This window comes from Pagrus major, chromosome 9, assembly GCF_040436345.1.
Source record: "Pagrus major chromosome 9, Pma_NU_1.0".
NCBI classification, from domain to species: Eukaryota; Metazoa; Chordata; class Actinopteri; order Spariformes; family Sparidae; genus Pagrus; species Pagrus major.
This window is the reverse complement of record NC_133223.1, coordinates 11,722,477-11,740,472: the sequence shown is the minus strand read 5'-3', so window position 1 is coordinate 11,740,472 and position 17,996 is coordinate 11,722,477. Positions and strand designations below refer to the sequence as shown.

At 41.9% G+C, this 17,996-nt stretch overlaps 1 protein-coding gene across 1 annotated transcript in view; it reads left to right on the top strand.

Moving 5' to 3' along the window:
* The window catches only part of clybl (citrate lyase beta like), a 62,947-nt gene that overhangs the window by 22,343 nt on the left and 22,608 nt on the right, over window positions 1-17,996 (top strand). The window contains exon 2 of the mRNA XM_073473117.1: window positions 11,769-11,982. Within this exon, the coding sequence (XP_073329218.1) occupies window positions 11,769-11,982 (214 nt within the window). The remainder of the gene's footprint in view (window positions 1-11,768; window positions 11,983-17,996) is intronic.

Here is a 17,996-nt window from a genome sequence, read left to right as displayed (position 1 = left end):
CTTCCCCACCAGAGGACCCTTGACACCTGTAGAATCAACCAGGCGTCTTGAGTTGACTTAAACACAACTGAAACCATCCTTGGATTGGGCAAATACCGCATCCTGTTTGGACGCTCTCCCATGACAGTCAGCATTGAGTTGTTTTACCTTCTATAGATCATTAACTTTGACATGCTGCAGTAACATCATCTATTATGCAAATGCAAGGCTGTACCATGTGCGAGCAGTGAGAAGTGTTCTCACCTGCACGACTAATACTGTTAACGCATTCATATCATGGAGGGTTATGTAACTGTGCTAGCTGAGATGGAAAGTGCAGCCACCTTGCCAGTCTTAATGCATTCAAGCTCCACAGTGTCAGATGGCCCCGGTGATCCAGGGGGCTCAAGATGGCAATGCTGTTTTACAGTCCGGATATGTGTGTGCAGTGCCGGCCAGAATGTGTTAGGAGTGTGTATGTGTGTGCGTCAGTGTTTGTTAGATTAGGCCCGGATGTGTGTATCCATATGGTTCAGTGGCGACACATTTGGATGGTTCTGGCCTTGTGCCAAATGTATGTAGTAGACTTTTGTGTGTTTGAGTGTCTTTACACTGAACCCCTCCCAACCTTGTATGTGTGGACTTTATATCCGAATGGGCTTATTGTGAGTCCTTTGACCTATGTATGGTCATCTCACTATATGGTATGTGAAGCAGCCTGAGTAGGTGGGGGGTGGATTAATCAACCCATGACAGTGTCGAGGGAATGCTGGACTCTTTGCCTTGCCATTGGTCGAGAGCCTGCTTAAAAGTAAACACCAATCAATCCTCCCTGGCTCCCTGTCTCTCTCCCTCTCTTTCTCCCTCTGCTGCCATTACAGACAGACCCAGTGACATGAGTTGTGGAGAAAGCTCCCCACCTCTCCTCCGCCTCTTTTCTCCCGTGCCCTGCAATCCTGACACCGAATACCACCCCTCAGAGAACAAGTGTCAGCCTCAGAATAGAGCGTGCAGTCAGCCCCCCCCCGTCCCCCCTCTGGATAACATGTTAGAGGGTGCTAATGTTGATGGAGGTGACAATTAACTATACAATGATCACAGTGATGGAGCTTGTACTGCCGCCTCACAGCCTTGCTAAAGAGATAAGAGACTGATCTCGACATGACTGGGAGTGGGCAAATGACAGATAAGCACATAAAGGGACAGTTACTTTGGGTGAACATAGTGTAAGCTTGCCCACCAGATGTTCTGCAGGCGTTCAATGCTGCATATTTGACTTGCTAATATCAGCAGCCTATTTATAGTTCATGTTGACGCTTTGAAACCTTAATAGAAGCCTCATCATTGTGTATATATAGGGTGAAGATTGCACATCATACATGTATATAAGATGAATCTCTATGTTAAGTGTTGCTCTTTGAAAACAAGATTTAAGCTGTTAACATGAGAAAGAGCTGAATTTCCATTAGAAGCAAGTCTTTGGGGGAACATCACTTGCTATGTTGGAAGAAAAGGGATTTGCCTTATTTGTGCCAAGGACTTGTAAGCACATAAGTGCACACGTTCATTGCCGCTGCCGACGTCTCTGCCAGGCACCCGCGGCTGACTCTGACAAACAGGGGAAAATGTTTTGGAGAGATGACCTGAGATATTGACCACCTCTCAGCCCCCACTGTCAGCCTGTGAAACGGCCCAAGAGATATTTGCATGAAATAAATGAGAATCTCTCTCACGTCCGGCCCTGCCACGGCCAAAGGTTTACTGTCGCAGATGCATGCTCCATCTGGCCCTGCTCTCCTCATCTTCAGTCTTTAACTGTTCAGATACACTATTGTGGTTTGTGCAGATTTGTTAGATGATTCAACTTCTAAGTCTTTAAACGTCAGCATCTTGTGTTTAGTGTAGCAGGACATGCCTGCTGAGCAAAGACACATCCAAAATATGCCAATTTAAAATCTTTGCTATTAGTTCAAAAGATGTTCACTGAGGAGCCAGAATTATAGTTTTTGCAACTTTTTAAAGGATGTCCAAGTGACAGTATTTTATGATTTCCTTCTTGGACTGACTTCAGCATTCACATTCATTTGGATGGTGTATGTAGCAGGATATGAAAGTCAAAGAAGTCTGAGCTGGCATAGCATCTCCAAAGTGAGTCATACCTCTTTTGTTTGTTCTGTTTTGGATTTCGGGGAAGACGGGGTTGAAGGGGGGTCAAGTGGTCCTCTATCCTGAGCAAACATGGACATGGTGACAGCCGTTGGGACAACAAACCTCCACGAGAACCAGGCTGTCCTGCCAACATTCTCCCCGCCTCTCCACTACCGGCACGACCCCCCTCACCCCTCAGCCCAGGGCTGTGATCCTGCATAGCTGGTATAATGAAGCCATATAAGCCTGTTATTTGCTGCTTTATGGCTTGTTTTATGAAGGTGAGCTGACAAGCAGCTCCCAGAATGGTTCCTGTCACTTTAACAGACAGCATTACCAAGAGAAAAGGAGCTTTGGGGAGGGAGGGCAGGGCAGGCTGGAGAATGGGCCGGGGCCTTTATGTTAGCCCTGCCAGGGCTTTGATGGGTAGAGGTCTGGCTGCAGGCTATCACTGGTACATTTTACGTCTTCCACCTTTTGTCAGAGGGACATTATTGACGTTTGACCTATGTTCTTATTCCCACCTCCTCTTCACTAATCAATTACCGCATCGATCCATTAATCAGACAGGGTGATGGCCAGTGAAAGGGCCCGTGGGTATGTGTGAAGAATTGTGGGATAGGCCTCAGGCTATCGTGGAGGAGGGCCTTCACCTGTGGAGTGCACTGTTCAGCATTTGGCTCACAACAACAAGTAGTTTTAGGCCTTACTTTAGAGGGATCTGTAGGTTTTTATTTATGAGAAAATGCATTTTTCTCCATATGCAACACATGAAATTTGTTTGTGTGCAAAATTATGTATTGATGTAAGCAAAATGAAGCTGATTTCTTGAATGGCCGTCTATTCCCGCAAATTCCTCCCCTGGGTGCACAGAATGTCATGGATGGATTTTAAATTAAGCCCAGCCATCCATATAAGGTATCACAAACACAGTCATAGCTGTGCTTTCTCATATTGAAAAATATATTTATTTCCTGCAGTGGGAAATACAAAAAAACACAGTTGTTCCCAGCCTAGAAGCCAACAGGGTGAAAATCGGCAGGAAGTGTTCCTATTAACGAAGAATTTTTTAGGATGACTTCTGAAACATTGGCTCAAATATCAGCAGTCATTATAGTGTCCCTAAAAACAAGGATGCTTTTTGAATGAGAGCAAACATGTTTTTGTCCGTCTGACTGTTTCCATGGAGGTTAGGCAGTAGCATAATTGTGTTTAGGACACAAACAGAAACAGATCAGACACACAGACAGCCAACAGATCAAAACGGAAGCTGCGGGAGCGGAACCCACCACGCTTTGATTAGGTTTGGTTTGGTTTCGGTTTGGTGTGTGCAGACTAAAGCTGTCACCCCAGTCCGTCTCTGCCCTTGCCAAGTTGTTTGCCAAAACAGGGAAAGATTTGGGAAAGAAAGTTAGAGAGAGAAAAGCTGTGGGCTGTTATAAGTCCACCCCCCTCGGGCTGGCCAGGGCCAGCCGACAGTCACCCAGCTCTTGTGGGTTTAGTGAATTGAGAAGACACTTCTTGTGTGGATTTTTCAATTCTTCAACATGTCATTTGGCCGGGAGTGCTATTGTCCCCTGCCCCTTTTCTCCCTGCTCCTTCTGCCGAGACGAGTCGTGTCATCCCCTCGTGATCAGCACTTTTGTTGCCTTTGTTTTTGGCCCTACCTCAGAAGTCCATCTTGTCTTTTATGTCCCTGCCTTTCATGCATAAGGGAACAGTTGTGGCCTGTTGTGGGGCTGTTCCACTGCATTTCCACCAGTGGGGTTTCCTTTCATTCTCTTCAAAGTACTACAATGGGGCTCTGAAGGCCTGAATGGCCAATGCAGAGTGCACAATCCTACAGAGCCCGCTCATTTTGTTTTGCCAGAGTCAATAAAAATGCTAAGTTAAAAGCTAACCCCCTTATGCCCTCCTCGAATGGAGCGACTTGCTTGACCTTTTTAAGCTCCCCTCTCAATTAACTTTTAATGATGAATTCATTGATTTTTTTTTACTGTCATCTAAAGTATATTATTCTGCACTAATTAAAAGTTGCATTTTATTATTCATTTGTTCTGATTAATGTAGCCTGTACTGTATCCACACCATAAACTGTACTTCAATGGATTTATGGAGTTGTCTCTGACAGACAGAGAGAAGATAGCTGAACAGATCAGTTCCATCAAAACCAAACCAAATCCAAACCACCTTATAACTCTTGCAAATGATAGCTCTGACGTCCTTTACATTCTGACTTTTCCCTGTCCTGAGACCACGATAAAGACATCTCCCTTCTTCTGAGGAGGAGTGGGATTTAACTAGTTTTATGTTGAGGGATGAGAAAGGAAAAGAAAACAGTCGGCCATCGTCTCTGGGCATTACGGCAGAGGCCTTGCATAAAAGCATTGTGTGCCGATTTGTGAGCTGGGAGAAAGCCGGGGACTTTGAGAAGGATTACAGGTAGGCAGACATTGGCTGCTGAAGATAACCGCCATGACTTCATCCTCATTGTGTAGATTAAGGCATAAAACCCAAAGTAATGAGACCAGAAAGGGGGAGAAGACAAGGATGGGAGGAGGAGCAAGGGGTATTGTTGATGGTGAGGGACATTGTCACTGGAATTAGCTTTTTAAAGCAAGAAGAGGAAGATGTGGGTCCAGTGATGATATAATTTGAGGAAGTGAGGTTAAAAAAATGGATTCTTTAAACAGGAGATGCTAAATTTAGTTAAATGGCTGAAGACTTAGGGTAAATCATAATCACTTCTGCATGTAGGAGCGGGGTATTTCATTTTTATGATGGCAGTGTGACACTTCAACAGCAAGTGTTGCTACTCATGGTAACGAGGTGTTGCCATCTTAACTGCTCAGAGCGATTGAATGTCTTGTGTTTGTTGGAACTTTAAATTAATTGTTTGTCTATTAACACAATACTCGTGTACAGTCGATTCAGTCATCATCAACAAAATGTTAGGTCCAGTATTCTTTTGTCTGAGAGACCGGCCCCCAGTAAACTCTGCAGCCCCCAGCTGATCTAATCTGGGGGGGGAACGGATTGCTCATCCCGAGCTCCACATTGCTGGAGGGCAAGCAAAGAAAGCAGGGGGCAGAGAAGAGAAAAAGTAGAAGAAAAGTGTTTGATTCTTTCCTTTCCCTGTCTTTGGTGTCTCTGGTTAATTTTTCAGCATTTCTCTGCCATCCAATTGTGTCTTCAGACCTGAGGCAGTGTGAAAAACAAACACACACACACATACAGCATCATGCTGGGAGGAGGACCGTGTGTGGGGAATGCTTCAGCTCTCTTTTTCATTCTAAAAAACAAGAAAGTGTCAGACAGGCAGGTGGACACAAAGCTAGGTAAATATTGATGACTTTTTGACCATTTTATTTGCCACCCGCAGACAGCTTTCTGCAGACGGAGAGCCTGTTTATGCTTCGGGAACATCGATTTCCTCCCTACTCTTTATTCATCTTTATTTTCAGCAAATTTAATCTGGAATCTTAAGCACCACAGACCTCAAAATGTAGTTTGCATATTAAGAAGTAGCTGATTATCGTGGGGTAGAAACACAGATCTTTAATTTTGTGCATTTTAGACACAGCTTCTGCCTGCACTGCCATGCTGGAGATAATTGTGGAAATCTACATATTGAGAGGGAGGCTGTCGTCTGGGTCTGTTTTGGAGTGGGCCTCTTGTTATCTGCTATAATTCATGTGGTAGGATGAATATTACCACCTGAATTAGGCTATTATGCTGCCAGGTGGAGGCCAGTAGAGTTACAGGAAACAGTGATCATCATGTCATTATAATGAAGCAATTACAACAGGCTATTCATAATTCAGTATTGACTGCCAGACCACAATCAACAGTGGCCAGATATTATGTCATAGATCATATGTCAAGTTGAATATTTATTAAGATCTAATACCCTTTCCCTTCCCGTTCCTGCTGGACAAAGTGTGGCAGGCGGCAGCTGAAGAGGCCTAGTATTTGGCATTTAGTTAGTTATGTTATTCATTATCATGCTGATACAAGTGCCAAGCCCAAGTGGAATGCACAAGGCCCCAGAAATCCACTGCAATATTGAAACATTTGTCAGACAAGAACATTGTCAACAAAAAAAAAACATCACAAAAGGCTTCCTTCTTATTGAATTGATCAGAAATCAACAAAACGCCCTTAATTCTAGAGCATCATTTGGCTGTTATTAGTTGTCCAATATGTACTCATTATGCAAAAAAGGAAGCTCAGGGTAATTATTTAATGCTCAGTCAAATTGGCTATTTCAGTCATTTCAGACTTTCAACTGTCAAATATCCTGCCTCTCTTACATATCACAAGTGTTTGAAACCACATTTGAGGGATCATTGCAAAAAATGTGTGTACGTTGGCTGTTAATCAGTATCGGCATCAGCCCCAAAATTGAGCACTGATGTGCTCTACTTCATGAAACAAGGGTTAAAACATGAAATGGACCAACAATCTCTTTACCATCAATGTCTCCTGAATTATAACAACTTTAATGGGAGATTATGAAAAACAAAATGAATCATACAAAATATTTCAGTCCTCAAAATGAAATGACAAAATACAATGTTTGCAACAGCTCTACATATGAACTGATATTATGAATTCTGATCTGAAACAAACCGTCACAAATCAAGGTTTCATATTTGAAATTGCTTATAAAGTGAAAATGTTCTGGTTTAGGTTTGGTTAGTTTTAGACATAAATATGAGTTGGTTAGGGTTACGGAAAGAATGTGTTTGTGTTAAAATAAGTACTTGGTTAAGGTTAGACAAAATCTTGGTCTTGTTAATAACCACTTCGTTAAGGTTAGGGAACACCCACTGTCATAGTTGAAAAAACCTATGGCCAATTCTCTGGTTTTGCTGCATCAACCCATCCACCCACCCTGTCCTCTACCCCATGCAGACTTTGTGGCTCTTCAGTAACCTCACCTGAATTCATTAAATACAATACATTACATCCTGCACTGCTGCTCAGGCACATTCACAACTCTTTTCCAAAGACAGGATCATCTCAAATTGGAGGATCCCATCCAATATCACCAACAAGAGTAGGGCTGCAACAAACAATTTTTTACATTAGCAATTAATCTGCCAATTATTTTCACGATAAATCGATTTACTGTTTAGTCTACACTTGACTAATACTCATCACAATGAGCGCAAAGTGATGCAAACTGGTTGCTTCTTTTGTTCAACAAAGTCAGAAATCCAAAGACTCTTTATTTACGATCATACATGACAAAAAATCGTTACACTTAAGCTTAAGCTGAAACAAGCAAACGTTTGACATTTTTGCTTGAAAAATGACTGAAAGAATTAAGCGATTATCAAAATAGTTGCCGATTAATTTTCTTACAATCAACAAATCAAATAATCTACTAATCTCGATCATAAGTATTCACCGATTAATCACTCTGTGATGATCTCTGTTATATTTTATATGTTTGAACCCCAAGTGTCAGAAGCATAATCTGGACATGCAAGACCTACCCAGTCGTGTATTGGTGTGAAATCCCAGATCTTTACCTCGTTTGACATTTCATATTGACATACCAGTTACCTTGAGAAATATTTGGTGAACCTGTCTGGATTACATGACAGGATTGTAGAGATAAGCAGATGAAACAGACGCTGAACATGATAAAAGTGTCCATCACTGACAGTTGTCTGAGAGTTGTGAAGATGTGTAGTTGAAGGATATGTGGTTCAAGGTGGCCTCATTGTAGTTAAACACTTGCAGTGAGTGTCAGATCATCAGAGGCTATTCTGTTGGACTGAAGATCAGTTGATAGTTCTGTACCAGTGAACTGCTTTGTCCAAGACACTCTCTGGTGTTGAAGGGAGGCCGACAAATCTGCATGAAAAAATGCTGCTCAGCCGGCCTGGAGGAGTGCCATATACTGTAGACAAAAATAAGTTAATAAGAAAAATATTTTTTTGGCTGTTGACGATAATTACTTGTTAGACAGCAGGTCCAAATATGACATACTGTGCACTGTTGGGTCTGCAAAACTAATGTAAGGGCCTGAGGAAGGCCCGTGTCTTGTCTAACACAGAGCTCACCATCCTTACCACATTCCGCCCCCCCATCCTCCCCCTTTAATGCCATTGGGCTGGGTCTACTGCTGCCTCTCTGCTAATGAGAACCAGTCCCATCCAGCACCATATAAACCCACTAACACACACTTACCTCTGATCTCAGACCAGTAAACATAGTCACTGTGGCCGGGTCCCACCACTTTACAGCTGCTAATTTAGCCACACAGCCCTGTGTTATCATAACCTTTCATGTAAAAAAGAAAGGCAAAGAGGGGAGAGGAAAAGAAATAGGTAACGTAGGTGCATATGGTACTTTGGGGACTGTTAAATATATATAACACAAGTATATAGTGATCTAATAATGGGAAAATGTCCACCAGATGTGGGATGGTGTAAATAAAAATATCCAGATTGCGTATATGCAAGTGATGTGTGGATTTGATGGTGTAGATCCACAGCTCTGCTTGAATCTTTCTGTGATGTTTATGGCTGCCAGACATTACAAGCAACTCCTATGTGTTTTTATGGGAAAATTGAAATGTTCAATATTAGCCACCACTTCTGACGTTTTATTTAATAGCTGTCAAACAATAATGCAAAAACTGCACCAGAATAAACTATTTAAGTGCTATTTTACATACATCAATTAATACAAAATTGCAAATAAATGCTAAATAGAAGAAAAAAAAAAAGCGAGAAAAGCGCGATGTGGACACGGGCCCTAAGCTAATGCACTTGTAAACTGAATGTGATATGATATTTATGATATATCAAACTTAATGTTGCATTATCAATATTGTACATATGACACGTACAATTTGCACATACTGCCAACATTTCATTCTGGCGACTGGGCTGGCAGTCTGACTTAGTAAGCCTACCTCATGCATCCTGTTGGCCGGCCTGCATATCATGTTTTTGTTTAATTTTTTAAGGAGAACAGAACATGTTTTGACTTTTGCCCCTTGCAGTTATTTCCATGCCAGGCTGCGTTTAACTGCCATAGTCCTTCTTTGTCATGTCTCATAGTCATCGCCTGTTAGCTATAACAGAGCAGAATCAATTAGCACAGTGGAATTTCTAAGAAATGAGAGGGAATATGCTGATTTGGTCTGTTATTGACCTCTGCTTCTGTGTCTTGATCTAGCCAACTTCAAGGCACTTACACTTCCTCTCCTGGTCTCACTTTTCCTTGCCATACATACATACGGCCACCATCTTTTTTTTCTCATCCCTTATATTATAATATATTAGCCTTTTAAGTGGCCACTTAGTGTGGCCTTTTTTGCGCAGAATAGACTAATTTCATTTAGGTCTCAACAGCCCCCTCTTGCCCCCTACCATTTAGCACTCCCACCTCCGTCCTCTTTTCCACTATTTTCCATGTCCAATTTTGCTGTATGCTTTTTGTCCTCTCTTCCATATCAATTTGGGGCTTGTAGCCTTTTGTCCCAGAAATAACTGTGAGCTCCACCTATTTTCATTGGTCCGCAATTTGCATGTTGGTGTGGCATAGTCCTCCCTCCAACCTTTGCCATATTTTCTCCCCAAGCCTTTTGTGAATACTATTCCCCTCCCACATAAGGCTCCATGTACCTGGAAGCACTTAAATACTGGAAGCAACCTATATTGCTTTTAACTGCCTGCTACAACTGCAGCGTCTCAGTGCAGATTAGGCCTGATTGGGACTGGAGGGCATGTGGAAGCGTAGTTGACAGGATTAAGTGGCTATTGAAGTGACTTTAGCTCCTTTAGAGAGCAAACGACAAGAAAAAGAGAATAATTCAGCCCCCTCTGTCAACAGAAGGAATACCCTGCTCCCCTTCTTCTCTTTCTCTTGCCTTCCTTTAGGCGAAGAAGAACACTATGCACAAATATGATCCCTTGAAGGGATGTTGATACCCAACTAGAGTTAGCAGAGAGAGAAGCTGTTTCTTACTGTAATTAGATATACTGTATCTGATACTAAACATGTAGTCTATTCATTAGGGCCAGTTGTTTCAGGGACAAATAATTAACGTGTTTGCAATGATGATTACTAGTGCGCATAGTTGTGTGTGTGGGTGGGAGCGGGGACAAGCCAATGTCACTGCATGTGTTTGTGACACATGTGAGGGTGCATGAGTGGGAGATGTGATGATGAGCATGTCAATAACCGGTCATTTCACTGCAAGGCAATCTAAGTAAAGAACTTATATTTTTACGTTGTTAGGCTGGAAAATCTGAATGATCCCCTACATTTTGCTGCAGCACCCAGTCACACAGTGAAAATGAAATGCTCTTTTTGTTTTTGCATGTTTTTCTAAACTTTTAAGAAGCATCCTCTGAAGAGCAAAGACACTGCAGAACATTTGAGAGAAGCACTCAAAATGAAAATGTAATGGGCATGCTGTCAAAAGATAACAGAGGATTTAAAGGGTTGCTTTTTGCAAATTCTTTCCTCATCAGTTAACCGTCCTGAGGAAAATGACTGGCATTCATTCTTGTGCCTTTGCAACAAAAGGGCTGTAGCTAACGATATTTTTCATTACCTATTAATCTGCCTATTACTTTCATGATTAATGGATTGATTTGTTGCTTTTCAGTTTATAAAATGTCAAAAAAAATGTGAAAAATGACCATTGCAATTTCCCAGAGCCTAAGGTGTCATCTTCAAATTGGTTCTTTCACCAACCAACAGTCTAAAACCCCAAAACTCTTCTTTTACGATCATAAATGTTAAGAGGCAGAAACCAGCAAACGTTGGACATGTTTACTGGACTTTACTTGAAATGATTTTAGCGATTATTTAAATAGCCACACAACAATGCAATAATGTACTAACCTTCAATGTTTCAGCTTATTTACCTTTTTAGAAACAAAAATTCAGTCAAACAGCTCTGAAAGTTCTCAAGGACATCTCAAATCTATTACTATTTTACAAAAAATAAAATACCCGTGCTTTTAAGTACTTTTATCCATTTAGTCATTGTGTGGCTAATTAATCAGTATATTTTATAAGCTAGGTTTTGTACCTGTGACAGTCATAGTAGTAACAAAGGTACAGAATATGGCTGTTTTAGACATTAACTACAATCCCACAGCTACAGTGGTAGAGTTTCCATGACTCAGCTCCAGCCACTACTGACACCCCTGCTCATTCACTTTCTGCCCTGCCTAGCAGTGTGGCGACATTAGCATATGAGTGGCTCAGTGTTTGGGTGAGTTTGTTCCCAACAAAGACAGCCAAAGCACAGGTCAGCGTCTCTCATCCACTTCAATGGACAGCTGAAGGGCAAACAGAACTCCCAAAATGAAACGTTTCCAAACTTTCGCTCTAGTCTGGAGGAAGTGGCCTCCTTCTGGAAGCTCATATATAACATAAATCTGTAGGTATTATGAAGATGAATGCAGCAACAACCTTTAATTATTCATTGCCCTTAGCCCTGTATTGATGCTGTGTGTACTCATGAGTAATGTATGCACCAAAGACATGTATTTATGCCTTCATGGTGCTACCTCTGAGTGTTGTGTATGTTTATGAAGCATACACACGTATATGTTTTTGGGCCACTGTGTGCTAATGTATGTATATATCTGTGTTGACAGGGAGCGCGGTTGGCTCCTGCCCGCAGCCTGGCAGTTGTGTACCGAAGCATGGCGTCCTCACCATCACTCTGCAGGCCCCTCGCTGCGCTACATACCCCGCAGGGCGGTTCTCTACTGCCCTGGCAATGATGAGCGAAAATTGAGGAAACTATCCTCACTGGATGTCGACTGCGCTGTCTTGGACTGTGAGGATGGTGTAGCCCTCAGCAAAAAGGTACATAAACACACAGCTGCACGTGTTGTAACTGAAATGCAGCTTGGAATGAAAGGGTCAGGCAAGGAGCACACAAACACACACAAGCACAGCTGTGTGATCTTGAATGATTTTTAATTCCATCTCCCTCCTTCAGACAGGTGCTCGGTCTTAATCACTGAAAGGAAAACTACCTAAGGGAGATGTTTAAAACAAGCACATTTCACTCCATTATGATGGTATAAAGGCAGTGGTGCCCCCCTATCAGGGTCCTTTAAAACAAGGTGACCATGTCCCACTGGGTGAGCAGCGGGAAAGCACCAGATGCAGCAGGTTAAAAGCATTCTCCTCCCGCCCACATGACCTCCCCATTGGCCCGGCTGAACTGCCCATGAAATTGTGATTGGAGAGTGGGATAAAGAAGGGGCCCGGGTAAAAAGTTAACTAACAAAGGTTTTTAAGTCATGATAATAAAGATGATTGATATGGCTGGAGGCTGTTCCTGTAGTAGACAAAGACAATAAGATGATGGCCTGTGTGACTGACAGGCTAAAACTGTGACCCTGCGATGGAGTTGGTGGATGTCAGAGCTTCTGTCTTTATTATGTGTTAGAGGGGAAATGTAGAGAGGAATGCAGCCCTGAAGCAGTCATTCAGGCTCGAGGACAACTCAAGATGCAGGACTCTTGAGCTGTCGGCATGTGACAGGCCCATGTCTCTATCTTATTTCAACAAAAGTGCCCTGCTCCAACTCACTTATTTCTTTCACCAACCCACTCATTTCACATAAAACATTAGGTATTATTAGCTGTTAGCAATTATCTGGTGGGTTGTACCTGTAGAGCAAAGCATTAATCCCATATGCTGTTAAAAATAAAGTGGGAAATAGCGTTAGCTACAGGGCAGTTTTATTCCCTCAACAATTAGAACTATGTCCCTCTGCAGGCTTACCTCTGGCACCATAGGTCCATGTTAGCTTTAAAAGAGTCTGACACAGTGCGAAAAAATACTGTAAGCTATTATGTGTCTGCTAGGTTGTACTGTGTAATATAAAAATTAGTTATTTAGTCAGTAACAAAATGCACCTTTCCTACTGGCACCATTTCTTCACTTCCCACACTCTCAGCTTCTTTCTCCACTGTGGCAATTGGAAATCCATGGGGGTTGTGTGTGTGTGTGTGTGTTCGTGTGTTTGATGTGTGTGTGTGTGTGTGTGTGTGTGTCTAGGCCAGCAGAAATATTATATTATAGTTGTTCAAAATTTCAATCTTCATAAATTTCATGTCTTTATTTGTATTCTTATTACGTACAAAAGGGGATATTTGCTAAGGATTTACAGCCCCTCTTTAGCTACTAAACAGTTAAATTAAATTTGTCAGCATTTTCCACACTGAGGAAAAATTGTGTGTTTAGAGACATCTACAATCTATTTACGGGTCTTCCTGTGAAGAGATATACAATGTGGAGTACGGAAATTGAAATGTACACAAAGAGCCAGCGCATCTGATTTATTCATTGTCGATTAATTTTAACATCAGAAATTTAACATCCAAACATGTGACCTCAGTCCAAAGTGTGTTTTTACACTTTTTTTATTAATTCATTCATTCATTCAATTTTATTTAGTGAGACAATGCATATCAAGTGAGAAAAGAGATGTGATACATTTTGCAATTTGACAAGGCTGGCAAGAGGGGGGTAAGACATGCATTGAGTACATAAAAAAATTGTTGGGACTGAATATGAATTGAAAGTGATGTGACCAAGCTGCAGTAGTTCCTGGACCTGAACACATCCTGAGTAGACACTGATGCTGTTGCTGTGGTGCTTCTCAAGGTATCACCATATAAGGTATTACATTATTATTATTTTTATTATTATTATTATTGTTATTATTGTTAGTTACATTTACCCTGAAAGAAATGAAAACAGAAGGTTTTGTAATTTGAACAAACATTTTATAATATCACAAAATGTTACGTCCTTAGACATAAAATTAGATATAAACTTAAAGTATATATTTAGTTAAACTAATGGTAGAAGTTAATATTGCAATATAAGCGAATGTACACGGTACGATAGCCGTCAGTTTTAATACCACAGTGTACCTTGAAACCAGTATATCACTGCAACCCTAGTGGGCATGGTGTTAAAATCTGTGGGCACAGTTTAAATGGACATTGAGAGGAACTGGTGTCTGTTAAAAATGGTCCCACATTTTTGGTCTGTCCACAGTAATAATTCAGATAGTGAGCAACTAAGCTCAACTTTTAACTTAACTTTTATTTAATTCTTTATTTTGCTGCTTCAGTGGTTTTACTTCTCTCTTTGCTCTAATGATGTAGAGTTGTGCCTCAGGGTGTGTCAGTGCAACGTGATGTCACTCTTAAGCACCTGTGCTCTAAGTCTCTGGAACGGTTTAAAACTGTTTATTTGGGCTTGTTGCAAGTTTCGACATCTGGCTCATGTTAAGTTATGATGCTCTTTTAGTAGTTATGGGAAAAAATCCCCTGAATAGATTGAATGTAAAGATTCTTAATAGCAGCACTTGGTTAGTTATTTGTGGGAGGCTTTCTTAACATCCCCCATAATATCTTGTCAGGAAGAGTACCTCCTTTCCTGCCCTTATTATCACATTGAGATCTGTTCTGGAACCAAGGAAATCATAAATAAATGAGAGATTATGCTTTTACATTATGAGTGTGTGTTTGCACTACAGTGTGTACAGTAGCTTCCATTATATTCACCATGACGACCACACAGTCGGCACTGTGTGTTTGCCAAAAGATGCCAGTCCTGAACAATGGTCTCATAATGCATGCTTTTTTCTTTTCTAGGTAGAAAAAGCAAAGCAGAGAGTGAGCTTGCTAAATGCCATCCTGAAGCGTCGTTTTGGCAACGGCAACAATGGGTTAGGTGAAATGCGAGGTTAGTTACCGGGTATGCGTTGATAGGCCTTAAATGGGGCTACTGCCCACAACCACCCTCCTATTATGTGTTCATTAATGTATTCTTTTCATTATCTCTCACCTTCACCTTAAAACAGGGAACGATATTCATGACAAAAAGGTACGCCATGAAGGTCAGCCCGCCCCCTCCCCTTGAAAATTGAAATCCAGGAGTGCCTGCTTTAATTGCCTGCCGCTTTGACTCCAAAAATGTCTGCACTCCGTCTTGGCAGCAATGTTGGCTGCTTAAGAGGCAGGGAGATGAGAAAAAGGGAGTAAAGGGTATGAGCCACCCAGAGCTTGCTAACTGTCACCACAGACCCAGAGGGGAGAGCAGGAGGAGGAGGAGAGAGGGGAGGGAAGACAAGGCTGACTGCTCTAACACTCTTACACATATCATCATATCTGTATGATCAGTGGGGTGGAGGAAGAGGGAGGGCAGGTTGAAACCCCGGAGCGGAACTGACGGCTACACCTGTCCTCTCTCCTCCTCTCTCCCTCTCTGTCTTGTTCTCCCATTGTCCCTCTCTCTCGCTCATCTCCCCTCGCTCAGGGTCCTCAGGGTTAAGATTGTTTATCTCTCTCTCTCATGTTCCCTCTCTGTCTCTCAGTGCCCTATGGTCCAGTATTCCTCCTGGTGTTTCTCTCTCTCTCCCTCTCTCTTCCCCACATGGGTCCCTCCATCCTCCCTGACTCCCCCCTGCCTCCCTGCCGTAGAGATTCTCTCCTAATCCCTGGAAGTTTGGAACTAATGAACTAACTGCTGAGCCGCTGCCACGGAGCTTGGTCCCAAACTATACTGTACTTCACACTCGATTTCCTCTCCAGATGGCATGGTGGCGCGGCCGACACGACGGGGAGCACCTCTCGCACACCAGCACGCGCCTGCAAATGCACACGAGTACGCGAGACATGCAGAACACAAACATGCACACACAGGCGAGTGTGCGCATGCAGACACAAACAGACATTCAGACATTCACACACAAATGCGCACACTAGCAAGCACACATCTTGTTACAGTCTGCAGCCCACTGTACATCAGTGGAGCATGACAGAGGGGCCAGTGTCCTGCATTCACTATCAATGCATTACAGAAGCAGGGCCACTTGTTAGGGCTCACAATGAGTTTATTCACTATTTGTTCATGTGAAGGTTTATAAACCATCTCAGATATCTTCCGTTGATACTGATTTACCCCCTCCGTAGCTTTTACTGGGCCCATGTGGAAGCCAGAAACCTGTCACCCCTGGAGTTTACAGTTTTATGAGTTCACGGATGTGATTCAGAGTGCGGCTTGGGTAGCATTTTCCTGTCTGAACCCAACCGAGTCCAAGACAGTGGTAACCAAACCCGAACTGAACCAGGCAGGTGTTCTGTTTTTAGGTCCGAACCATACGCGAGTTTGTGTTACCCTGTCAAGCATTTGTTACCATGTTTACAGCCTGTCTTGTTTACCCTGATTATAGACATGTAGATGATTATGAATAGGCAATGTTCTAGGCACATAGGTATAAAATAAAATAAAGATAAATCATATGTCAATTGACGGGACCAAGCCCGACCCAGACTCGTACGCCATTTATAGATCATTCTCACGTGAGAACCTCGCCCGGACTATCGGGACTCGTGTGGCCCAATTTCACATATGGCCTTGAGACACATGCTTGCAGATTACTTGTGTTTTCACACCTTTTTCTGTGATTACAACCAACAGATATAAATTACAGTAATACGCTCTTAGTGGAGATATTAGGGATCGTAAAGGTTGCAGATGTGATTTTTACTGTTCTCTTCATTAATAAACTGTTGTATAAATGTACCAAAACCTGTACCAACAGGTATTGTTGCGTTACATAGAAGCTATTGAAAGTACTAAATATTATTAATTACCAATTATTTTGCATATTGTACATAAAGGAGCCCCATAAAAACATTGAACACCATAGAATACAATGCAGTCCTATTGATCAAACAAACTGCAGCCTCAGCAATTAGTTGAGAACTAAAATCATAAACTTCAAAAATGTAATATTTATTGTAGGTCTGTTGTATGGTAGGGCACAGGTGTCTTGTGCCCTCTGTAGATTATAAACAGTATCTGTAACTTCTTATGCAAGAAAAAGCCAATGTAGACTGAGCCACAGAGAGCCTCTCCCAGGATAAACAAACATGCAGTGGATGTTGCATGTATAACAAAATAACAGAATGTACACATTTCATTGACAGAATATCTGATACAAGTACATTATAAAAAAATATAAGTGAAGAATGTGGACCATGGAGAACGACTGAGCAGGCTGAGACATCGCTAAGTGATGCCCAAGCCACACAACTTCCCATCCACTTTAGTGACTTGGAAGAGGACAGGCCACACAAGATTAGCATAAAAATATCAATTTATACAGATTGCATTTTAGTCCAGACGTATAGAGATGGAGACTTTTGGAAACGATGACGCAGACATCCACGTCCCTTCCCTGATTCGTCACAGCCCTGTCACGTGACCATTTACCAGAAGATAACAGACAACAGCCTTGACTACCAATTAATTCAACATGAATAACGAAATACTGCTGACCTCGTTGACTATGCTAGCTACATTTTATTTTCTTACGTTTTCACCATTGCTGTTCTTCATTCGTAGTATTTTTTGCAACTAAGCAAGCAACTACAGAGTAAACCATCTGCCTCCTGTTTACACCAGCTTGTGAATGGTCACGTGATATGGGTTTTCAGGCCTGTTTGAATGGACGGGGAATATTCTGCTCGCCTGGTCAGAGATCGTTTATCTCTGTCCAGAGACAGATGTAGGCTAAATTGCATCTGCTATTGCGTTGACCATTTAACATAGTCATAGTTACAACAGTAAATGGACATTTTTGAGTGGTAAAGTCACATTTACTTGTTATTAGTTATATTTCCACTCCTTTTCCTAAAAGGCTGTTCTGTTTCTTGAGTTCATTAATTATCAGCTGAAAAACTGATGGTTACATGTTTATGTGGTAGTGATTCATTGTTAAAAGTAAACTGTTACCCCGACTGTTTAACCTAATGCCATGTCCTTCCCATCAGTAACACTACTAG